This window comes from Dendrobates tinctorius, unplaced genomic scaffold, assembly GCF_039654945.1.
Source record: "Dendrobates tinctorius isolate UK_male_01 unplaced genomic scaffold, ASM3965494v1 ptg000097l, whole genome shotgun sequence".
Classification (NCBI taxonomy): domain Eukaryota; kingdom Metazoa; phylum Chordata; class Amphibia; order Anura; family Dendrobatidae; genus Dendrobates; species Dendrobates tinctorius.
In genome coordinates, this window is record NW_027361765.1 from 5,267,734 (window position 1) to 5,294,264 (window position 26,531).

General features: G+C 40.3%; 1 protein-coding gene across 2 annotated transcripts in view; it reads right to left on the reverse strand.

The window, feature by feature from the left end:
* Window positions 1-13,298: 13,298 nt before the first annotated feature.
* LOC141098901 (dual oxidase maturation factor 1-like) overlaps window positions 13,299-26,531 on the reverse strand; it is a 106,317-nt gene continuing 93,084 nt past the window's right edge. For both annotated transcript variants that reach the window (XM_073586872.1, XM_073586873.1), the window contains 3 exons: window positions 24,122-24,335; window positions 19,298-19,512; window positions 13,299-15,824 (listed from right to left, as the gene is read on the reverse strand). In XM_073586872.1, the coding sequence (XP_073442973.1) occupies window positions 15,649-15,824; window positions 19,298-19,512; window positions 24,122-24,335 (605 nt within the window). In that variant the 3' untranslated portion in view covers window positions 13,299-15,648. The remainder of the gene's footprint in view (window positions 15,825-19,297; window positions 19,513-24,121; window positions 24,336-26,531) is intronic.

Below are 26,531 nucleotides of genomic sequence, written 5' to 3' on the forward strand. Positions count from 1 at the left end.
CCAGAGTGGATTGAAAAGACATTAGAATTATAAAGAAAAATTTTATACTCCTCATTCCTACTTGATCTACTTCTGATTTTGGCTCAACAAATTGCCTAAAAATAGAACCAAGATAGTTATAAAAACGAGGCATTACAAATAGAGTCTAAACATGCTTTCATCTTTACAGTATAAAGTTTTTTGTGGTTATTTGGCTCCCTCTGCTGCAAACAGAATGTGCTACATCTATATCTAGACTTTGTAAAGGTTAATTAGCTCCTACTGCCAAAATCAATAGCAGAAATGCACTGCAGACCACATTTACATTATTTAATGCATAGTGTAGTACTTTACGGGGTTGTCTTATCACAACACATTTTTGTTTTTTTTACCTTTATTACCAGTCAGCAAGGCAGGCTTTAAAATTAGAATGAAGGTTCAATATCTTGGCAAACATTTTAAAAATATAAAAACAAGCAATGGACTTACTATAAAAGTTTTTAAATTACCTGCTTCCTCCAATTTAAAAATAAAACAAATGAAAACAATTAAAATACCTATATTTAGCTTTGTCATAGCCACAGATTTCTGATCTATGAAAACATAAAATTATTTAACCAGTAAATTAAATGCAAATAAAAATATCAAATCATTTGAATTGCTGTTTTTCCGATGAGTCGAAATTTTCACCTTAAAACAAGATATTGTTACTGAAAGGATTGTTCTCAACTGTAGCCTCTTCTCTTAGCAGCACTAGTGAGTCTCCTCACCTTTTTTATCAAGTTAAGCGATGTGCTGGTGTCATGGCTCGGTTTGGGGATTTGATCTAGTGACGTGTTGCTCATGGTCGGTTCTTCTGCATATTGAACGATGGCTCTTTTCCTTCACTGTCTAAATGCTGATTCTTTCTTTAGTCTTATTCTTCCTTCTTGATTTGCTCCTTTTTCATGTATTTTCCCATTTTTGTTTCACTATCATGTTCTGGGTGGGGCTTTTTATAGTGTCCCTTTTCTGCACTTTCCTGCTGGCTATATTTCCTGGTTGATATATAATTAGGAGTTCCATATCTTTAATTTAGGGGTTTACCTTGCTGGGTAAACTCCCGTGTTATTCTTGCTGGAAGTTGGTTTACTTTTCCTCCCAGGATCTTTTCCTTTTTCCACTGTTAGGCCGGGGTCACACTGGCGAGGAATACGGCCGAGTGAGAGGCGCTAAAAGCACGCATTAGACACGGACCAATGATTCTCTATGGGATCCCTCCCAACAGCCGTATATTTCTCATCCGTATTCTACGCTCCATGCCAATCGCAGCATGCTGCGATTGTCAGCGTACTACGCCCGTAGTACGCCAATGCAAGTCTATGGGTGCGCAAAAAATACGGATTACACACGGACCACACATGTGACTTGCGAGAAATACGCACCCGGCGTCTTTTAGCAAAGCCGGCAATTCAGTGCGCTATACAGTAAACTCACACTGACAGGTTTAATAAAGAAACGAAAGAATAGATATAGACACATAGAATACATATATATATATATATATGCATTCTATGTGTCTATTTCTATTCTTTGGTTTCTGTTACAAACCCTGTCATAGGGCTCTTTTATATGTCCACTTTGCAAGGCGGCGAGAAAATCTCGCCATACGGATTGCATACGGATGCTTAGATGCGCAAAATATGTGACCACACCTTGATTACGGATGACATACGGAGCACTATTTAGGGGACATTCTTCCGTATTACGCATGTAAAATACTGACCGTATTTTGTGTCGGTTAGTGTGACCCCGGCCTTAGGTTCTTGGAAGGTCTTTGTTCTGTTTAGTTTTGGAATCCCTTAACTTTCACCCCTCCAACTTATTTGAATGTCTTAGTTACTCATCTTGGATTCTCGTATCTCTCCTCATCCTTTCCCTTTGCTTTTGTGTTGCTTCTTCTCCTCTGATTCCTTAGGAGGTACGAAAAACGTCTTGACTGCCTTTTAGAGAGCCAGAGCTAAGGTGGTGTTTTTTAGTTGTGTGGCTAGGGCTTTTTATTCTGTACAGGGACCAGTTGGGTTTAGGTGCCGCATTTCCCTGGTGTGAGTGTGAACATGTTCATAACACAATCATGATCGTCAGCACATTACTGCATACTGAGGCATCAGCATGGATCTATGGATTATATATAAAACATTTTAAGCATAGTCACCATAATAATATCCAATGAGTAGATGGACCAATGTGCCATATACCAAAGATAGCAAATGTAAACAAAGAAAAGGGGCATATGATTGGCACCAAAGAGCCAATAATACCAATGGAAGGCATATAATGGAGACAGATGGCAAGAAGTTCTATCTTTATTGTATACTAGCTGAAGAGCCCGGCGCTGCCCGGGCATAGTAACTAACTACGGTTAGTTATAACAAATTATAATGATTATACTTATATATACGGCTGGGTGTAGAGTACCGCCCACTCCGCATAGCCACATTCACTATAATATCCCACATCATCCCATCAGCCAGAGCTACCGGACTTCTACCCCTAATATCCCACATCGTCCTGTTAGCCAGAGCCACCGGACTACTACCACTAATATCCCACATCATCCCGTCAGCCAGAGCTACCGGACTACTACCCCTAATATCCCACATCGTCCCATCAGCCAGAGCCACCAGACTACTACCCCTAATATCCCACATCATCCTGTCAAAGCCACCAGACTACTACCCCTAATATCACACATCATCCTGTCAGCCAGAGCCACCGGACTACTACCACTAATATCCCACATCATCCTGTCAAAGCCACCGGACTACTACCCATAATATCCGACATCATCCCGTCAGCCAGAGCTACCGGACTACTACCCCTAATATCCCACATCGTCCCATCAGCCAGAGCCACCAGACTACTACCCCTAATATCCCACATCATCCTGTCAAAGCCACCAGACTACTACCCCTAATATCACACATCATCCTGTCAGCCAGAGCCACCGGACAACTACCACTAATATCCCACATCATCCTGTCACAGCCGCTGGACTACTACCCCTAATATCCCACATCATCCTGTCAGCCAGAGCCACCGGACTACTCCTAATATCCCACATCATCCCATCAGCCTGGTGTCAGAACCAGAGCACTGAGTGGAACGGTCCTAACTTCCATACTGGGGATCCCTTTGAGAGAGGCCTGGTGTCAGAACCAGAGCGCTGAGTAGATTTGCCCTGACTTCCATACCAATGATCCCTTTAATAGAAGCCTGGGGTGAGAATCAGAGCGCTGAGGGATTTACCTTAACGTCCATACCGGAGATCCCTTTAAGAGAGGCCTGGTGTCAGAACCAGAGCGCTGAGTAGATTTGCCCTGACTTCCATACCAATTATCCCTTTAATAGAAGCCTGGAGTGAGAATCAGAGCGCTGAGGGATTTACCTTAACTTCCATACCGGAGATCCCTTTAAGAGAGGCCTGGGGTCAGTACATGGGCTAGGAAACACCAGGCCATGTCCCGGCCACTTTTAAATCTCAGATTACTCCCTCGATCCAGTACCCCTGGACTTCCGGCTCAACAGGTTCATCCCACATGGCTACTCCTCAATGCCATCTTTTTGATGGTAGCTCCTGGACCCTGTCTGCTGTGTCTCTGGCACCCATTGCTGTGTCACTGGAGTGCTCCCCCAGAGCATGCCCCGAAACATGGCGACCTCCTCTGCATCACCGGAGCGAGCCCTGGCCTCGCAATCAAGCCCCACCATGGATGCATCACCAGGGGGCATGCCCCAGCCTAGTCACAAGGACTGTGCGACCATGCCACCAAGACACACTGGCAGAGCTTCAAGCAATACTCACCAGGCATCTTCTTCTGCACCCACAGACCACAACCTTGCTGGTTATCCTATCTGGTTACCACTCACCTGCATCTGCACACTATTGTTATGTCCCCCTTGACCCACTTTGGATTTTCAGGGACTGAGGCAGGGGACCCTCACTGCTTGAACCGACCTGCTGGGCCTGGAAATTACTTCTTCAAATGGTATTTCTGGAAGAGGTTCACGCATCAAGGACAGGAAACCAACTGATGCATGGGAGAGGTGCTGCCCTTTTATGTCTGTAGGTTTCCACTCCTAGAAAGGCAGATCCTCTCTCTCATGGTACTGTGCTGGGTGACTGAATAAAGTTTGCTAGTACACATGCCAAAGCTAAGCGCTTGAAATCCACCATCTCCATTACTTCTCTAAGAAAGCTGTGTCTGGGATGCACCAGTATGTCGCAGACACCATCACCTGCTCCCTAAAAAAACTATGTCTGCCAGGGTGCATTTCACCACTGATACCTGGATGAGCAAGCATGTGCAGGGGCATTACATCTCTCTAACTAGGCACTTGTTGACTCTGGTGGCTGTAGTAGCAGGTGGTCAAGGAGCTGCTCCCCAAGTCTTTGAATCCCTAAAGCTTGCTGGAAAAATCATTTCCTCCACTGTTTCTGGCTCCTCCACCTCCCTTAGGGCCTCCACTTGTGCCCTCAACCTCTCCCTTAATGGGACACATGTTCCTACAGTGCAAATAGAATCCCCCTTAAACCTCCATACTGGGCAGCCATGTCTCACCGCAATTGGGCAGTGTTAAAATAAATATGCCTTGAAGATCTCAATCATACAGTTCAAGAGTTGTCAACAGCTATTCAGGCTGAGTTAGAGCAATGGCTGTTTCCACTGAACCTGGAGCCAGGGAAGGCTGTGTGCGATAACGGTGCAAACTTGGTGGTGGCCCTATGCCAGGAGACCTTGCACACATGACTTGAATGGCTCATGCACTCAACCTGGTGGTACAGCAATTTCTCCAACACAATCTTGGCCTGAATGTGGTGCTGCAGAAGGCACAGCCATTGTGTTCTCGCTTCCAACCTTTGCACTCCGTAGCTCATCAACTTGCATCGTTACAGAGGTCTTTCGGCCAACCAGTTGACTGTTTGATTTGCAATGTTCCAACATAGTGGGTTTCCACTCTGCACATGTTGCCATGACTGTGGCAGCAGTGATGAGCACTGGTGCAGTATGTCTTTTTACATAGCCTTGGCCAACTCAGTACGAACATGGTGCAAATCACACATGCGGAGTGGGCACAGGTGAAGGACCTCTGCATCCTTCTGCACAGTTTCAAAATGGCTACTAAGATGATTACCTCTGACAATGCCATAAGTAGCATCACTATTCCGGTCATTTACATGCTGGAGCACACTTTGAATAGTCTGTGTGAGGAGATGGTCCTAGAGGTTGAGGTGGAAGCAGAGAAGTATGCAGAAGGGATAACAATATCTCTAAGTTCTAGACTGTCATCACACATGTGGGTGCCATGGGGGTGAGGATTCCATTTCATTGAGTTGGATTCATGGGACCAGACAAACTGTTAGTGAAGGTGCAGGAGTCAATGGACAAGTTGAGGAGGATAAGAAGTAGGAAGAGGTGATGGAAGCACAACAGTTAGAAGATGAAGAGGATAATTATCACCTCTCTGTTGTCCGTGGTTTACAGGAGGGGATGGAGAAAGCAACCACATGCCAACAACACACCTTGGACTTGGGCTTCATGGATACGCCTGACACATGAATGCCTTCTTGCTGCGCTATCTTCAGCACCTTTTTCTTAGAGTTAGAAATATTGTTGACTACTGGGCTGCCACTCTGTTAGATCCATGGTGCAAGAGTAAATTTTGTTAGATGCTTTTTACCCTGGAAAGGGACACAAACATGGTGGAGTATGGAAACACGCTTGTACACAATCTTTAGAGTGGTTTTCTCCAAGACAGCAGTGAGGCACAAAGTGTGCATTGCAGTCCTAGACTTGCAACCCTGAGAATGTCAAGGCGTCACCACAAAAACATTAGCAGCAGCAGTCTAAATGTCATAAGCAATTTCTGTGAGTCATTTTACACATGTTTTAGACCAGTGCCTACACCAACTGAACAGAGTACAAGCCTTACACGTTCTAAGCGACTGGAGAGGATGTTGCAGGAGTATCTTGAGCTCAATATCAGTGCCATCAGGGGGGATTTGGACCCTTTTCTGTTTTGGTCTTCAAAAATGGAAGAGTGGCCTAAGCTCAACTGTCACACCTTGGAGATTTTGTCATGCCCAGCAGGCAGTGACTACATAGAACATGACTTCAGCACTGCAGGTGGTGTAAGGTTTTTAGACTCTGCCATATCTGCTGTTATTTTTAATTGAACCTTTCCCTGTCGGACATTTTGCTTTCTGTCCTGCTGCATCTACTTTGCCCTTAATCAGTATGGAGTTTTCAGCTTCTATGTTTCCGCCCTGTTTCTGCCACTTGCCTTTTAAGCAGCCCCAGCTGTTTAATCAGTGCTTCAGAATCAAGTCTGCAGTTTACCTGTGACCTGCTCCTGGAAGTCTTGGACTTATTATTTAAACCACCTTCTACTTCAGATCCTTGGACACGTGTGGACTCAGGAATCCCTCAGCTTACCATCAACATTTGCAAGGGAAGTAAGAGAGAGACTTGAACCTATTTCTGAGTCGTTGCTGGACTTAAGGTTTATTCCTACCTGTCTTGTCTCCTGCCTTTGCACCTGCAACTATGTTAACCCTTACTTGTATGAAGTATTACAAGAACTACTTAAACAAGCCTGTGTATTCTGTGTTTCCTCGCACCCAAGCACAAGACTCTATACAGATTGTATTCTATATTTGACAGGTGGTGTCCTGACGGATGAGTGCATCTGGCTGGTCAATGAAAGTGAAGACCGCATACAATTTTTTTGAAATGTGGAGACTCCAAACTGGGTCTCCATCTCAAGGGTTGCCTGTTGTGGAAGGGGTGTCAGAGGCCAATTATACTATTTCGACTCTGGAAATTTATGTCTCTTTAGTGGCGTGTGACAATTATTTCTTGAAATGTGGAATATCCAAGTTGGGTCTCCATCTGGTGGGTTGCCTGTTGTGGAAGGGGTATCAGAGGACAATTATAATGTTTCTAATCTGGAAATTTATGTCACTTTAGTGGGGTGTGACAATAAATTTTTGAAATGTGGAGATTCCAAGTTGGGTCTCCTTCATGTGTGTTGCCTGAAGCAGTAGGCCTCCCAAATCAGCAGGCCTGCACTTACCTTTAAAGGTTAGGTCATCTCTACTGTTAAACAAAAATTGCTTTGTTTCACCAGTAGTAACTTAAGATATCTTACTATGATCACATAGGCCAAAGTTTTGTGGTCTACATCGGCACACAAAATTGCAGGTTTATTATTCTTTGACTCAATTTTGCAATGTTATTGTCTCCTCTAGTCTCCTCTTTATTATAGTTTCTTTCATATAAAAACAAGTTTATGCCTTTCATTTGTTTGTTGTAGGTTTCTATAATTATGTTATTTTTAGCTAGACATTTGATTCCCACAGCATTTTCTCTCATAAACAACACATTTACAATATATAACCAAATAGTGCCACCACATCACAGAACAATACTATTTTGCTAATTCAAAATAAAAATGTAAAGAGAATTGGGACAGACTCCAAATTGTGCATTTTGGCTCTTCTGTTTTCTTTTTGGGCTGTGGTAGTTTGATATACTTGAAAAGTTAGATAGATACCGGTTGGCATAAAGGGGCTTGCTTTATATGGACAGCTACCTTCAACAAGAAAAGTGTTTGTGTAGGAGGCTCCAGCAAATTAATTGGAGATTAACTGACTATAATGGCATCTAAAAAATTCAGGATGGCTGAGGGAAATGGGAGGAGAATGGAGTCTCTCTGCCATAGAAACTTAGGCAGCAGGGAGAATACGAAGTCTCCGCAAATTCTAATATGAGCCCAGGTGGGTCAATAATAGTGTCTCCACAGACCTCATATAGTGAGATGGCATACAAAGTAATAAGCAGAATGCAGGGTGATTACTGATTACACTCCTGTGGATTGGTGATAACTAGCTAAGATGTAAATTTTAGTTTTATAAGTTATTCATAACATTTCTTCATGGCTGACCAGACCCTCTGGTGGGTCACCGATGATCATGAGCTTTTGTTGTACTCTGCTTCCCATGTTACAACTGCAGTCATATATACTTCTTACCTTTGCCTCAATCATCATGGATATTATCAGCTTTGCTGCTCTAACAAGCCTGAAAAACGTATGTTATTGTTCTACAATATAATGATAATTATGATACCATTTGTATTGTATTAATTTTATTTTTTTACCCTTTGAACGATTTTCTTTTGCTTTTCAGCTAAAAAAAGATTGGGTGCTCACAAATGCAAACAGGAACCTTCATATATTTAAATTTGTCTCAACATGTTAATTTTTAGACTTATCCAATGTTTGTATAGATTCTTCATACTGAAAAAAAGTAATTTTTAGTGTTTACAGGGAGCTTAACAGCACAAAATGACTATTCAAACCTGCTTATAGGGGCATAGTCTCAAAGATTGCACCTGTATTGTCCAAGTACAGAAGTTGACTTTTGTTAAAGTAAAACAATGAGGTGTTCGATGCCATGTAGTTCAGTGAACCTCTTAGTAAAGTGCTTTACTTTTATCTTCGCCCCACTCTGAATCTTGCAAACCAAAACTGTCAATCAAGTAGAGAGAGAAGTTAGATGGAAGACAAATAGTTTGGAACAAGCCCTGAACTGTCCGACTACACCTTGTCTTTTGAATAAAGGACAATTTCTTTTAAATGCAGCTTTGGATTTTGGCACTAAAGGTTTGATTTCCAATTAAAAGAATGCCCTAAACAAAGAGCTGTTTGGTTTGAGCAGTCATTTTGTCCTGTCTTCCTTTAACAAACTCTATTACTTCTTTTATTTCACTCGCTTATTGTCGTCACAACCAGTTTTTGCACTTATAGCAGACCATATTTTTTTACTTTTCTATTGTTGCTTTACAGGAACCATAAATATCTCCTTGTTTTGGCAACAGTCACATAAGGGATTGTTTTTTTCAGGACAAGTTGTATTTGTTAGTGGCATCATTTATGGGTACATATAAACTACTAACAAACTATTATGCACAAAACAAAAATTCTACCACCAAATGTTTACATCATTCTGTGGCTCGCTACAAATATGGCAATACCAAATTTCTGGCATTTGATTTAGGTTTCATTATTTTGTACAATAAGTACACACTTGCTAAAAAAAAAAAACATTTGTTTTCTGAGAGCTATAAGTTTTACAATTTTCCATAAATGAAGCCGTATGAGGGCTTATTTTTTTTGCGGAGCAAACTGCTACTATTTGGTAGCCAATACAATTTTTTTTAACACATTTTATTTTACTATTTGGGAGGCACAATTAAAAATAATATAATTCTGGATTTTTTGGGGTTTTTTTTTACCACTATTTAGTATATTTGTGATATTATATATCTTATGTGGGTCGGTACTATTACACGAATATAAACTTTAAAAAGGTTTGTTATGTTTTGCCTCTTTTCCGCAAAAAAGAATTTTGATTACATTATTCTGATACCAAAAACTTTTTTTTTAATTTTTTATTAGATGGAGTTGTATAAGGACTTGTTTATTTTGGGACAAGTTCTAATGGTACCAAAAGTGTTTTTTGGCATTTTGTAATAGCCCTTTCATTTTTCTGAATACAGAGTTTTATAAGGGCTTACTTTCGATTTTTTAAATATTTTTGAGTTTCAATATGAACAGAAACAGCAATTCTGGAAGAGGTCTTCATATAAGTTATGAATGTGGCGATACCAATATCTGTAGTTTTTGTGCTTGTGTTTCAAGGTTTTTTTTATAACTTAACTTATTTTATTAAAACTGTACTTTGCTTGTTCTAAAATATTTTGTTATTGTTGCAATACTTGGACTGTGAGCTTTAAGCTACAAACTTTTCATCATTTTAATAATACACTATATACTACTAGATGGATGCCCGATGCTATCGCACCGGGAGGGCGGTAATGTCACGATGGTTGCAGGCTTTGCAGAGTTGAGAATCTCTCCTCCACATGTGCTCACCCACCTGTCCACTCTCTCTTTCCCCATGTGCTGACTTCTCCCGTCTGTGCTCTCTTCTTTGACTTATCTATACCGCAGCTCCTGGGCAGGGGAGGAAGCAAAAGACAATACTGACATTACAGCCAGAGATCGCAGAGGATACATTTTGTGAGGTAAAATATTTTTTAAAAACAGTCAGTGAAATATTTTACCTCACAAAATGAATCCACTCTGATCCCCTGCTGTAATGTCAGTATTGTCTTTTGCTTCCTTCCCTGTCCAGGAGATGTGGTATGCTATGTACACGGTCAGACACTGTCAATTTATAAATAAACTTTCGTCCATGGGAAAACCCCTTTAATGTGACTTGCTTCCTCTGCCTGTAGACATGTGGCTTATCTGCTGCCGGCATCAGCCAAATGATTCAATGCACATGCGCATAATTCGCACAGGCGCAGTAAAGCAGACAGCCGCCATCTTTGTGCAGACAGATAGCGGCAGTCACATTAAAACTGCGCATGCTCTCCTCCTGTACAAAGATGGCCACAGTCATTCGGCTGATCCCGGTGGCAGCGTGTTCACGAAAGTGTTCTGCTGGTGGTACCGCGCAAGAGGCTGCATGAGGGTGCGTGAGTGTGAGTGTGCATGAGTGTGTGGCGGATACGGCATATAGAGTGTGTTTGAGTGTGTGGTGCGACAGTGTTCCGCTGGTGGTGCTGCGTAATAGGTTGGTACCAGCAGCAGTTTCCATATTGAGACACCTATCACTTGGGTGTCCCAATATGGCGGTCGGTGAACTTCCTCCACTTGGAATTCTTGGATACAGTGACATCTGCACAGAACAGGAAATGAAAACATTACAAGGCAATGATATAAATAGATAATGTATTATCTTCACTATATGGGTATGTGCGCGCGTTGCAGATTTGGCTGCGTATCCACAGCAGATTTGGCCCTGCGGATCCACAGCAGTTTTCCATGTGTTGTACCATGTAACCCTATGGAAAACAAAAACCACTGTGCACATGCTGCGGAAAATTCCGCTCAGATACGCAGCGGTTTATTTTCCGCAGCATGTCAATTCTTTCTGCGGAATCCACAGCGTTTTTACACCTATTCGATTATAGGAATCCACAAGTGTAAAAACACAGACGAAATCCACACAAAATCGTTCAGAAAACCCCCAGAGAATCCGCAGGTAAAGCGCAGGCATTTTACCTGCGGATTCTGTAGAATCCGCGTGGAAAAATCCACAATGGAATCCGCAACGTGTGCACATACCCTAAAGCCCCCGTTACACATAGCAATATCGCTAGCAATATCGCTGTAACATCACCGATTTTGTGACGTTATAGCGATATCGCTAGCGATATCGCTATGTCTGATATCTACCTCCGATCGGCTTCCCAGCTGCTCATCGCTGGTCGCACGAGAACGTCCTGGACCATTTCTCTTCGGGCGCTTTCTGCTGGGCTTCCTGTGGTGCCGACGAGCGACGCATGGACGTGGGTGGGAGGACGGGAGGATCGCCGCGTCTGACAGGTAAGTAGTGACCCTCAACTCCTGCTATGTGGCTGGTGAGATCTGCCTGTGTGGCAGGTCACTAGCGACCACTTAGCGATGCACCAGCGATCCATATCGCTGTCAGGATCGCTGGTGCATCGCTAAGTGTAACGGTACCCTAAGTCTTTAACTCAAAATTCAGCCAATTAGGCCCCTACCTGGGTGGTATCTGATTGGATAAGATATATGGCCTACAGGAAAGCCTTTGTGTTGTGAGTTCATTCTCCCCTTCACCTTTGATGAACTCCCTCTGCTGGTGAAGAGAGGTAGTGAAATTGATTGGGATGGGAAGAACCTGTCATCTGAACAGGCGGAGTGTGATTGGACATCTGGAATTTCTGAGTGGATATAAGGCAGCCGACGCCCTGCAGGGCTGCTGGTGATCCTTTCTGCTCTGAGCTCTTGCATCCAGCTTGGTTCCTGTCTACTAAAAGCTAAGTTTTTGCCCTGCTGTTGTTCCATGAGATTTTGTCTGGTTTGCTTTGTGTTTGTGTTCAGCCAGTCCTGGTTGGGACTGGCTGAATTCCATTTTTGTCTCTGATCAGTTGATCTCTTTGCTCTGTCTTCAGAATATACCTGAGTGCTGATATAGTGATTTTGAAGTCTAGCGACTTCAGGGCCTTTTTCCCTATCAGACGGTTGGGACATTTTTGGTAGGGTTTTTTGTGGATTGCAGCCAGCATCTTTTCTGTCCTGTCCTATCTAGTTAGTTGGGCCCCATCATTTGCTCAGCCTGTCATTCTGTCTGTGTTTGTGTTTTCATCTGTTTTTCACCAATAATACATGTTGGGGGCTGTCTATTGCTTTGGGGTCTGCTCTGGGGCAGTTTAAATTTCCCCTTTCCTTCTTTAGGCTTATGTAGTTCTCCGGCTGTGACGAAGGGTCTAGGGCACCGTAGGAACCCCCCACGGCTAGTGTTAGTTGTAGTGTATAGGATCAGGGGTCTGCAATCCGATAGCTACCAACCTCTCCGGTTTTCTGGACTTAGCTTGTATTTTTGTTTTCTCCTCCTCCGGTGACTCATTGATAACACCTTTGTCAAGCTTTCTTATTGTCATAGGAGCAATCAACTCTCCATAATTGCGGTGCGGGGTGCCAATGAGCTGACAATCAATGACAATCATTTCAGATTCATCACATACTGCTATCAGTATCAGCAGCATATAAGGTTTTAAAGTGCTGAGATCGACACTATTTTCTGTCTCATCCTTTGAAATAGGTGGCTAACTTTGTTTAATAGCCAGCTACTTCAGATGGCATGGGAACAACCCCTGAACCTGTGCCATCTCTTTGATGTAACTGCACATTATATTGCAGTAAATCACTTGCAATCTTGATGTACAAATTCAGCATTTTGTTGGAAGGGGTTACATAGCAGCATTCGTTTTCACAACACTTTACAGACATTAATATTACTGTCCCCTTTGGAGCTCACAATGCAGATTCCCTATCACTATGTCTTTGGAGTGTGAGACTGGTGATCCTGAAGGAAACTAATGTAAATATGGGGAAAACTAGTTTGGTAAATGTGAAATAGGCATATCTTACTTGTTTTTCACATAATAAATATTCAATAATGTGAAGTTCTTGTGCATATAGTTTTTCCAAATGAATCCCTGTATACCTCATCCCAGACGAGAAATCAAATATGAGGACCAGCACACCTGTTGTCAAAGGAAGGTGATCTTATATGTTGTGGCCATGATTGACTTGGAGTTACTTTGTGTTGTTTAATTGCTAAGTGTATATATCCCAGAGCAAACAAAATATACTACCAAAAACACGCTTATTGCACCAAATTATACAAAAATATAGCTTTATTAATCTTCAACAGTACATAAGACTTAGAAACTGAGTTTTTCAATGGATAATATGGCAACATAAACATATATGTAGGATGTTATGTTCTTAAAGAGCATAATTGTAGGCTATGAGCTTTAATCTGAATTATACATTGTAGTCCGCAAATAACCAGAAGATGTATTCATCAGATATTCTTCTCACAGATGCTGCGTGATGCAGTTACCAGAAGTCATAAAATTATCAAATCAAGGGGGCACTTAATAACAGTATAGATGTTGTTCATTACTATAGTTTTTATTATGACCTGGGTCTGATCAGGGTTGCGAACCATCTAGAAATTCCAAGACAGTCTATAAAAAGAGAGCAGTTTGTTCCCGTCTGCAAAAAAAAAAAAATCTGATGAGTCTGATTTTTTTTTTAAGGTCGGATAAATTTGTAGAGATTATTCTGTGATTATTATTTTACCGTTCACAGTGAATGCAGCTAGCATTCTTGGATCAGAATTATGGGCTGTAGACATGTGTGAATTTCCAGTGTCTCTAAAAAAATGGACACAGTCCGTGATTTTTGTATAAATTGTCCCAAAAAAAAAAAAAATAGCAAATTGGCAACCCTGGTTCTGATTATGTGCCGACTGAATTTGAGGCTCCTGCTGGGATGATGCCAATTCCCAGATGAAGGCTCCACCACAATGCACATATGAGGCAGTGACATTTTATCTTTATGCTGAAAAAAAGAATGGACAGCACCTCCAAAAACCATACATTGATCTAATGCCGCTAGGCAAAAATATATATAACTGAACATGAGGTTCTTAGTGTAACATTTTGATCAGACTGTATAAAGCCCCACCAGCACAAAACCACAGCAACAATGGCCGCCACACAGTACCTTCACCAAATGAAAGGAGCATTGAAACTCATCTTCCTCAAGCTCTCCAGTGAGAGCAAAAATGGGCTAGACCCAAACTTTGCAGTCTCCCACTAATTTAAAATCACCTATGCCAAATGGGAGGAGTGCACATCCAAAGGAAAAAAAAGGACAGATCATGCAATACGCTGAAAAAGTGAATGGACAGCACCTCCAAAAACCATACATTGATCTAACGCTGCCGGGCAAAAATACACGTAACTGAACTTATCTTTATAATCTTCTGTTGCACTGTCACCCATTAATTATTGCACTTTATATTAGCAGGCTATGCATTTTTACCTTTTGTGTCTCCTCTAATGCCTCATAGACTGTAAGCTTACGGTCAGGACCCTCACTTCTCTTGGTATTTGTTGAACTATGTGCTACTCTGTAAAGTCTTTATTTTCTTTACATTTACTCTCTGAATTGTAAAGTGCTGCGGAATATTTGGGTGCTATAGAAATAAACTTTATTCTGCATTTGACCTTTGTGTTCATTTATTTGATACTTTAATTACTGTAGTTTATTGAGCAACTATTAACACGTATTATGCATTCTCCATATTCTGTATACTTAAAGAGAAACTATCAGCAAAAATCTAGTTTTATTAAAAAAATATAATTGTGTGTTTACCTATTTTAGATTGTTACTGAATGCTTTGAAGGCCAGTATCTACCTAAAAACTTTTTTTTACCGGGCGAGATAATGATGAATCAAAAAACATACGGGTACTGTATATATTAAGAGATACTTGCTTCTTTCTAGCAGACTTATGTTTATTATTTTGGGTGTATCTATAGGGGTGCAGAGGTAGCAGTCATTATTTTTATATAGCACATATATACAGGTGTTATTGTATGTTTAGCTTAAAGTCAAAGGAAGACTTTCTCCATCTGACATTGAACAAACGAAGCAGAAATATTAATGTGTATTGATTGTTTTCTATTTTTGCCTGATATAAGAACCAGTCATAACATAACATATATAAATGCAAAAAAAAGGTAATAAAAACTAGTTATCATGAGCTCATTACAAGGAAAAATGTACATGTGAAATGATTCTGTTTGCCTTATGCAGTTTATATGCATTTTTATGCATGTAGATTCTATAATGTATATAAAAAAGGTCCAAACCAAGTAAATCTCTTTCTTTCACAATACTGCTGCATCTATGTAAAGCCTAATTCCTTTCATGGATTCCAGTCAGTTATGGATGAAATAGAAGATCCATTACGGAGAGTTTTTGACTTTTATCGATAGATGTTCAGAACACTTCCAAATATCACAAGAGACCGAACAAGCAGATGCTGGGCATCTCTTCATAACCTTTAGTGCACTTAGCGCAACAGTTCTCAACCTTAGGTCTCCTCCATACTTGGGAGCGTGCCTATTTCTTGACTATTTGTATCCAAGTCCATGAAAGGGGCAGAGAATCTCATAACATCTGGCTTACAGCATCAGGTTTATTTTCTTCTGAGACAGAGTCGTCTTCTTTGTCAACTTTATTGCATAAATCCTCATTGTCTTTCAAGCTGAATAAACGCCGTAGTGTGCTTGGCCTCCTTACGTGTATTAGCAAAAGGATGATGCTGATAATAAGGCAAAATATACCTAAAATAGAAGATAAATTGGTATTATATAAATGATAGCATGTTGCCATATAAAAACAATTAGCACTGGTCGATAAAACCAGAGGTAACCAAACAGATTGTTTAATATATTTATAAAACGCTTCTGACAAATATGATCTGGTTACTATGCGCACTTACTCTACTTTGCATCTACAGTACTTTGTTAGATATATGCCAATAGTTTTGTTTAGAAGTAACTCATAGAAAGAAAAAGCTTGTTAAATGCAAGATGAATAGATCAAAATAATGTAAAACATGCTGGTATAAATATGGACTCGATAGGACAACTCATCATGAAATACATGCACGAAGAGAAAAATGACAGTGGGTAGTACAAAATCATAACGTATCAAATTTTCTTCATAATCAAAAAATTTTACAGGGTAAAATGGGGAGGGTGACACACATATATATATATATATATATATATATAGTTGTGGCCAAAAGTATTGACACCCCTGCAGTTCTGTCAGATAATACTCAGTTTCTTCCTGAAAATGATTGCAAACACAAATTCTTTGGTATTATTATCTTCATTTACTTTGTCTTAAATGAAAAAACACAAAAGAGAATGAAGCAAAAAGCAAAACATTGATCATTTCACACAAATCTCCAAAAATGGGCCAGACAAAAGTATTGGCACCCTCAGCCTAATACTTGGTTGCACAACCTTTAGCCAAAATAACTGCGACCACCCGCTTCCGGTAACCATCAATGAGTTTCTTACAATGTTCTGCTGGAATTTTAGACCATTCTTCTTTGGCAAACTGCTCCAGGTCCCTGATATTTGAAGGGTGCCTTCTCCAAACTGCCATTTTTATATCTCTCCACAGGTGTTCTATGGGATTCAGGTCTGGACTCATTGCTCGCCACCTTAGAAGTCTCCAGTGCTTTCTCTCAAACCATTTTCTAGTGCTTTTTGAAGTGTGTTTTGGGTCTTTGTCCTGCTGGAAGACCCATGACCTCTGAGGGAGACCCAGCTTTCTCACACTGGGCCCTACATTATGCTGCAAAATTTGTTGGTAGTCTTCTGACTTCATAATGCCGTGCACACGGTCAAGCAGTCCAGTGCCAGAGGCAGCAAAGCAACCCCAAAACATTAGGGAACCTCAGCCACTTTTGACTGTAGGGACCGTGTTCTTTTCTTTGAATGCCTCTTTTTTTCTCCTGTAAACTCTATGTTGATGCCTTTGCCCAAAAAGCTCTACTTTCATCTCATCTGACCAGAGAACATTCTTTCAAAACGTTTTAGGCTTTTTCAGGTAAGTTTTGGCAAACTCCAGCCTGGCTTTTTTATGTCTCGGGGTAAGAAGTGGGGTCTTCCTGGGTCTCCTACCATATAGTCCCTTTTCATTCAGACGCCGACGGATAGTACGGGTTGACACTGTTGTACCCTCGGACTGCAGGGCAGCTTGAACTTGTTTGGATGTTAGTCAAGGTTCTTTATCCAACATCCGCACAATCTTGCGTTGAAATCTCTTGTCAATTTTTCTTTTCTGTCCACATCTAGGGAGGTTACCCACAGTGCCATGGGCTTTAAACTTCTTGATGACACGGCGCACGGTAGACACAGGAACATTCAGGTCTTTGGAGATGGACTTGTAGCCTTGAGATTTCTCATGGTTTCTCACAATTTGGTTTCTCAAGTCCTCAGACAGTTCTTTGGTCTTCTTTCTTTTCTCCATGCTCAATGTGGTACACACAAGGACACAGGACAGAGGCTGAGTCAACTTTAATCCATGTCAACTGGCTGAAAGTGTGATTTAGTTATTGCCAACACCTGTTAGGTGCCACAGGTAAGTTACAGGTGCTGTTAATTACACAAATTAGAGAAGCATCACATGATTTTTCGAACAGTGCCAATACTTTTGTCCACCCTCTTTTTTATGTTTGGTGTGGAATTATATCCAATTTGGCTTTAGGACAATTCTTTTTGTGTTTTTTCATTTAAGACAAATTAAATGAAGATAATAATACCAAAGAATTTGTGATTGCAATCATTTTCAGGAAGAAACTGAGTATTATTTGACAGAATTGCAGGGGTGTCAATACTTTTGGCCACAACTGTGTATATATATATATATATATATATATATATATATATATATATAGAATTCTTGCTGTGGTACGAATATGATACAAAATAATGTCATGCAGAGTATCCTGTCATAATACCAACATAATACAATATAATATCATGTAGTTTAGTAATACTACCAATATAAAACGCCATAATAGGATGACAAAGTAGGCATGTAGAATTGATCACTATAGATCAGTGTCAGCGTGCATTATATGGACTCATGAAAAATGTTCTAGAGTACCTTGATCATTAAGTACTATATGGAAGTTCCTGGGGATTGCACGTCCTAACTGACGCATGTTTTGGTCATGCATTCAATGCGCAATCCCTGGGAACATAAAGAAAAAGAAAAGTTGTTCTGCAACTTGCTTGTACTCTGGGTGTGGGGTATAAATGCAGAACTAGGGGGATGAACCAAAACTCTACCCCTAACTTGACATGTACAATACCTGTGTTATAGGGGTTGTCTATTACTGAACAACCTCTTTTTAAAGGCCAAAGTACCTCAAATAAAAATTATTTACTCAACCTTCTTGACCAGTGCTGTTCCAGCAATGTTGACACTGTATCTCCTTGCAGCAATATATAATAATATTATAATGCTATAATTGTGATGCATGACTACGACAGGTTTTACAATTCCATTGGACGAAACAGTTCTGTCTGACTGAAGTGAGAAGCCTAAGCTTAATCAATGGCTGCTGATTGACTGCAGCACTTATGTGACATACAATTGCCAAAAGGTCAAAAAACAGCAACAATTTTGCTGGAATGGTGCCTGTCCGGGAGGTGAGGCTTTTTTAATTGTATTTGGGAGACTCTTGCTGCTCAAACCATGGACAACATGAATCAGATCCTGGCTGTTCAATTGCAGCCTGAAATATTTTTCGCTCTGGCATTTTCAAAGAAAATATTGCTAGAAGAACCATAGACAAGAGACTAGTCTGCTGCTGAATCCATATGGCTCTCCCAGTATCACTAGAGGTGATGGACAGGTTTCTCTCATGGCGAGAGACCTGCCAATAAACTTTAGCATTTCTGGGAAAAGCCAACCAGGGTGAAGCCCTTCAGAGAAAAGTGCACCTGGCTGCAATTGTACAGTCAGGATCTGATTCATTTGGGCAGCATGAATAATCTGACAAGTAACTTTTAAGAAAGGGTTGTCCAGTTACAACTTCTGGCTTAAAGATATTTTTTCTGCTACAGGGTACAATATATGCATTGTATTCAAAAATGATACGTCTGTACTGAGCCAACTCATTTCACATTTCATCTCAACAGTACTGTTTATGAACATAGCCAGAGTAGTTACAAAAATAAGTGGACAATGTATAAGTGCTAGAAGAGGAAAATAAAGCTAACTAAAATACCTGTTGCGAAGCTCAACCAGAATGAAAGTCCAAATCTTGTGCGTAGAACAGTGCTTCCAAAGTGAATACCGCATTCAGGTGCCTGTCTGATGGTTGCAAATGATGTGAGTGATACTATTATGCACATTGCAGTCGCAAACAGCATGTAGATGCCATAGACCAGGAATGGCATACAGAACAGGACATTGCTGAGAATCCAGGAACAAAATGCAGCCCTATGATAAAGGAATTATCGAAACCATATAGTTAGCTTTTCTTGACCTTTACACACTCAGCCTGTCGACTTTGTATGATACTGAGCTCATTCAATGCAATTGGTATCATCCTATAAATATCATATAGTACTTGGTATACACCAATGTTTAGCATTTGCCCAAAAATTCCATTTACATTTGTCTATCTATAGTCTAATTTTGTGAATATGCTGCATTTCTTATAAAACCCGAAACAGAAGCTGACTGAAAAGCACACATTTTATAAATGTTTGAAATAAGTTTTGTAACCTGCATGCCTTAAGCCTTTAGTGACCGAGCAAATATTTTGAAATCAATTGCACTTTTTAAAATTTCAATCTTTATATCCTTAAACTACTTAGTCATGATGCACAAAATAATTAATAAATAACATTTCCCATATGTCTACTTTACATCTGTATCATTTTTCAAATGTCATTTTGTTTTGTTAGGATGTTAGATGGTTTAAAAGTTTAGCAGCAATTTCTCATTTTTTTCAACAAATTTCCAAAACTTGTTTCTTTAGAGACCTATTCAAATTTACTTGGACATTGAAGGGCTTATATATTGGAAAATAGTGATAGCATTTTAAAAACCACACGTCTGAAATAATTAAAAATTGTTTTCAGGAAATTTTTTATCCCTTCATGTACTACACCGGAATTAATGCAAAGTGCAATGAAAAAGAATAAATGTAAATTTTACCACTAAAATGCTCCTTTAGCTCCAATTTTTTTACTTTCGCAAGAGGTAACATCAAAAAGTAGACCCCACAGCTTGTTACAAACTTTCTTTGGAGCATAGCAATACCCCACATGTAGTCAAAAAGTTCTGTTTGGACACACGGCAGAGCTCAGAAAAAATAGAGCAATATTTCAATTTTGGAACAGAAATTGGCTGAAATAGATTGTAGGCACCATGTCGCATTTGCAGGGTCCCTAAGGTGCAGAAAACCCTCACAACTGACCTCATTTTGGAAACTACACCCCTCAAGTATTTTTTCCAGGAGTATAGTGAGCATTTTTATCCCATCAGTACCACACAGAATTTGCTAATATTAGGTCGGCATATTGAATATGTCATCATATCTTCATCATTCTTTTTTTTTTTACTTTGAAAAAATCCCAACCCTAAGTCTAAGCTCAACTGCAAATAATGAAAGAAAGAAAAATTATAAAATAAAAAAAATGTAATCTGACTAAGGGGATGATACAGGGATGATTTAATAATTATTGGGCTTTTGATCACTGTGATAAGGTCTATCACAGTTATCAAATGGGAACTAATAAGAAAGAAAAATCCCTATTGTTACTGGCAGGCAGATCTAGGCCATTTTTCTTCATGAAAAGGAGGTGGAGAGTTGAGGGATGGCAGAGGTACTGAGGGGGTCTTGGGGACATAATTTCTCTCTCCTCTGACATATTATATCATGTCAGAAGAGAGAGAAAGGATTTTAATAGTGGATTACATTTTTTTTACATATTTGTTGTTATTTATTGAACTACGATGATCACATGATTAAAGATCAGGAAAACTGTATCTAATCGTGTTCTTCAGGGTCTCAGCTACCCCGGTAGTTGAGTTCCCCAAGATTTTTGGACTCTGTGGGTCGTTATAACCTTATTTCTGTTTGCTATTTTAAAATGGCGATGAGGCAATAAGGCCCTTTGTCATCCATCATTTTATTGCGTATCAGAGGTCATTAAGGTGTTAAAGGCAAAATGTAAAAATTTCTGTTCTGCATGGGTTAGACATAAAAATGTAAAATTTTAGTTAGACAGGGGAATGTATTCCAAATTTTAAACACAGAGAAAGGAACATGTATGGCAGAATGAACACAGTAAGTATTTCTCTACTGAAGCCTCAGTGTCCTCATCTACTTCAATAGGATATATTTTTCATGATCCCAATAGAGTATGATGCTTCCAAAAATTTCACCCATATGTAGGGTTTAGTGGGCCGGGCTGGGGGGTAGTCCCTCTTTTACCACGCAGAGATGTAACAGAGACAATTTGGAGGCAGGTTTCGGGTGCAAAAGGTCCAAGTTTTATTCTCTCGTCGTCAACCTGATGGCCTCTCAGCACACCGCAATACTCTTCAAGGCCCTCCGATTAAAATATACACATTTCACACCGTACTCTTCACCAGGGACGTATATGTACGTTCCGTCCCTTTCCGCTTTTTGACGCTCCTGACAGGTCCTTCACTGTGGCCGCTTTAGGCCCGTAAACCAACAGTAATTTTACTGGTCAGACGTCTTCCTCAATACGGTGTGTTTTATCTCTGTGCCTTGTCTATATTGCGGTCTTCGTGTCAGGACCACCCCCCTAAACTTTCACTCTCCTCAGTCCCCCTAGTTGGGTTTTCCTCACAGTGCCACAACTGTCACAGTGTCCTCGTCACTTGAGCTCCGCCTGGGGACTGGAACTTTCTGGAACCCTCCTGTCAAATTTATATCTTTCCCGGTTCCCTCTAACTATGCCCCCCATGACCAACGGTTTCTTAAGCCCTAAGCTGATGTCAAGTCCTATGCTCACACTCCTCCCTGCCCTGTAATGGTCAATCCAAAGTACTGCACGTCCAATACACTTTCCTAGCTGTTTCTCCACTGTAATAACTGACACCTGTCTAAACTGTGCAAACCTTCTCTATTCTGACAAGTCTGTCCGTCAGGTCACCTTCCCTACACTTACACAGTATGATATTTCCACACTGAATTCTTGCACAGTACCCCAACAATCACAGTCTGATATACAGTATATACCCATAATGCCTGCAGCAATATATGATGTACCCACAGTGACCCTAATACAGTATGCTGTCCCCAGTGACCCCAGCACAGTATAATGCTTTCAGAACTCACTAATAACACAGTATAATGCCTTATTTGCCCCCACCCAAACTGCATGATGTCACCATAGTAAACCTACACACAGTGTGATACCACCACAACACCCTATACAGTTTGATGCCTCCACAGTACATTCATCCACACACAGTATGATGACACCGTTTCCCTCATCCACAGTGTAATGGTCACACAGCCCCCACACAGTCTAATGTGACAGTGTCCCCCAGCACCTTCCACAGCACATTCATTCACAATCATTCACATACAGTGGGATGGCTTCATAAGCCTCCACACAATTTGATGGCCTCACACACTGAATCATGCCATGACCTCTTTTCACCAACTCATGTCATCCATCAGTAGCCACTTTTATCAATGGAATAATTGTTGGAATATATAACAGCTGCAAGTTCATGCTTTGGAAGAACTATCTTGAATCTGCTAAAAGATGAATTTCTGCAACAATTGACGGAATGCAAAAAGAGTTGACCAAGTAGTGATCTGGCTATCTCAATGAATAGCTGACCATAAAATACACCGGCAAATTGGGTGTGGCAGCTCTTTATAAAGCAGATTGGAACCCCTTCTATTAAAACCATATGCCCAAAATGTAATTTAAGTAAAATTATTTAGTGTATTCTGAATCCTGTTGAGGCAACTCAAATTGATTATTGAATCATACAGTATGTGTTTGTAAATGTGATAGTAAACACGGGAAAAAAGGATCTAACTATGAGAAAGCTGCACAAACCCCACTCAGTTTCTGTACAGACTATAGTATCCAGTAACACAAGCCCTAGTGGCTTCAGCACAACCTAGATAAACCCTGAAGGTAAAAACTAGAGAAGACAACTTGGACCTGGCTCCTTAAAAGGCCATCGAGTGTATCACGTACCTTCTAAGGAATGGAGCAAGAGTGCAGTGCAAGAAAGATACTCCAGAAGTTCACTTATCTGACTGGCCTAGGTCTCAGAAGTAGAACTAGAACTTCAAGCAGAATTCACCAAAGACTATCACCAGCAGAGAAGACCTGCAGGGTTGGGGTTTAAATAGTAGTAGCTACAGTGTGATAGGACAGGTTAGATGACAAATAAAAAACACCTGCTGTCCAAAAAGAACATACAAAGGCAAAAGACAATCAGAACCCGGAAAGCAACAGAACCTGCAGTGGCTAGGCAGACCGAGACGCCAACAGAAGAGCATAGGACTGCCGTATTGAATCACAAGGCATGGCACTTTTATTTCACAAATGGCTTTCAATAGTGTAAAATAACAGAAGGAGTAATTCTCACTTTACCAATGCCTTGCCTTTCCAATGCCAACACTATCCTATTTCTCTTTTAGTCTCTATTGACTTGTTTTCAGCAATGTTGTGGCAATATGTGACAGATGTTGCCAATCATTGGCCACAATAATGGCTTCACTGGTATCATTCCTGGAGCCTAGTAAACAGAGACTGGCAGAAACTAATGAAGGCTTAGCATGGATGCAGAAGTGGGTTTGAAGGGTGAATATTGCTCCTTCTGTTATTTTAGACTATTATCAGTTATTTTAAAAAAAAGTTGTATTTGCATGTCTCCTGGTCTGAAAGTTTAGTCATTTTGAGCAAATTTCAATAACCATAAATAAAGTATTAGTAATGTACTATATCTTTGGTTTTGGTATATGGCTAATTTACTGCTTGTACCAAGAGTAGAATATTAGTGAATCATACACTTACAGTAGAATTAAAACTCTTACCACATTATTGCCGAGGAGTAGTATGTAGATATGCAGTATTGCTGATGTAGACTACATGGGCTATTGCTGTTGAATTTTTCAGCTACATACATTACAGGACTTGGAAGACCCTTTTCTAATCCTTCACGGTAATCTATATCATAATGGGTCCTTGTCTCCCAAGAAAACCATTCATTGTAATTGATGGTCTCATTCAGTTGGTGCACTGGATTTCCTGCAAAGAAATTAACAACTAAATTCATGTTTACGTTGTGCAGCTTTTAATCAATCCATCCTTCTAGAACGGAAATCATGAAAATGTCAGGAAATCACATTTTTGCTTGGAATAAGCTATTGTATCGCTATGCGGTTGCTATGTAATATTGGTAACCTTAACCTTTGCTTTTTGGATAGTAATCTTTAACATTCTCTATCTCAATGAGGTTGTCCATTTCAATTAAGTTTCTTCTCTGGCTGCAGTGTTATAAACATCAAACAGTGCTGTACTCACTTTACATTGGTCCACAGGAGGGTCTTAGCCTCTGCTCCTGATGACTGGCTTTGCCTATGTAAACAGAATGCTCTCTTCAGAGACACTAAGGTCACTGATTGCCTGCCATGCTGTTGACTTGATGGCACTGCAGCTAATTACAGGTACCAGGGGCAGCGGCAGAGACTCACTAATGAACACGGGGAAGGTAAGTACACTGCGGTTTGTTGTTTTATATTATAATAAACTGAGGCCAGGCAAGTGATAGATGCTACTGTGGATGGGCCTCCGGCAGCGCCATTTTACTGTAGTAATTTTTTTTCCAAAGACCACAATATGAAATGCAAATGTGCAAGCTCAGTATATAAAATAGGAGGCAAGTCACTGAAGGACCTGATTCCCTAAAAGGCTATCGAGTGAATCACGTACCTTCCAAGGAATGGAGCGAGACTGCAGTGCAAGAAAGATACTCCAGAAGTTCACTTATCTGACTGGCCTAGGTCTCAGAAGTAGAACTAGAACTCCAAGCAGAATTCACTAAAGACTATCACCAGCAGAGAAGACCTGCAGGGTTGGGGTTTAAATAGTAGTAGCTCCAGTGTGATAGCACAGGTTACATGACAAATGAAAAACACCTGCTGTCCGAAAAGAACATACAAATGCAAAAGATAATCAGAACCCGGACAGCAACAGAACCTGCGGTGGCTAGGCAAAACAAGATGCCAACAGATTAGCATAGGACCTGTCATTTAAGCCCATAAGTATAAATATGAGAACAGTACAGCAAAGAAGGACCCGCTCACAGTCCGCCCCAGAGCACGAGAACCTTATTTACTGAAAACTACAAATAAAGATTAAACAACCACAAGACGGATTTCATCAACCAAGTTATCATGTTAATCAGTGTAAAGTCGCCAATCTGACAGTGTATGTAGTTTACTTAGCAAAATCCTTATGACAGGTTCACTTTAACTATCTAAAGCAATTTAATAACAAGAGAATAACCTTTTTAAGCAGTTTGCAGTGAAATCTCTTTAACCCCTTCACCCCCAAGGGTGGTTTGCACGTTCATGACCGGGCCAATTTTTACAATTCTGACCACTGTACCTTTATGAGGTCATAACTCTCGAACGCTTCCATGGATCCCGGTGATTCTGACATTGTTTTCTCATGACATATTGTACTTCATGATAGTGGTAAAATTTCATTCAAATAACTTGCGTTTATTTGTGAGAAAAACAGAAATTTGGCGAAAATTTTGAAAATTTCGCAATTTTCCAACTTTGAATTTTTATGCCCTTAAATCACAGAGATACGGCACACAAAAAACTTGATAACTAACATTTCCCACATGTTTACTTTACATCAGCACAATTTTGGAACCAAAATTTTTTTTTGTTAGGAAGTTATAAGGGTTAAAAGTTGACCAGCGATTTCTCATTTTTACAACACCATTTTATTTTTAGGACCACATCACATTTGAAGCCACTTTGAGGGGTCTATATGATAGAAAATACCCAAAAGTGACACCATTCTAAAAACTGCACCCCTTAAGGTGCTCAAAACCACATTCAAGAAGTTTATTAACCCTTTAGGTGCGTCACAGGAATTTTTTTGAATATTTAAAAAAAAATGAACATCTAACTTTTTTTCATAAAAAAAATACTTCAGGTTCAATTTTTTTTATTTTACCAAGGGTAACAGGAGAAATTGAACTGCAAAAGTTATTGTGCAATTTGTCCTGAGTACGCAGATACCTGATATGTGGGGGGGGACGACTGTTTCGGCGCATGGCAGAGCTCAGAATGGAAGGAGCGCAGTTTGACTTTTTCAATGCAAAATTGGCTGGAATTCAGATTGGACGCCATGTCACGTTTGGAGAGTCCCTGATGTACCTAAACAGTGGAAACCCCCTACAAGTGACCCCATTTTGGAAACTAG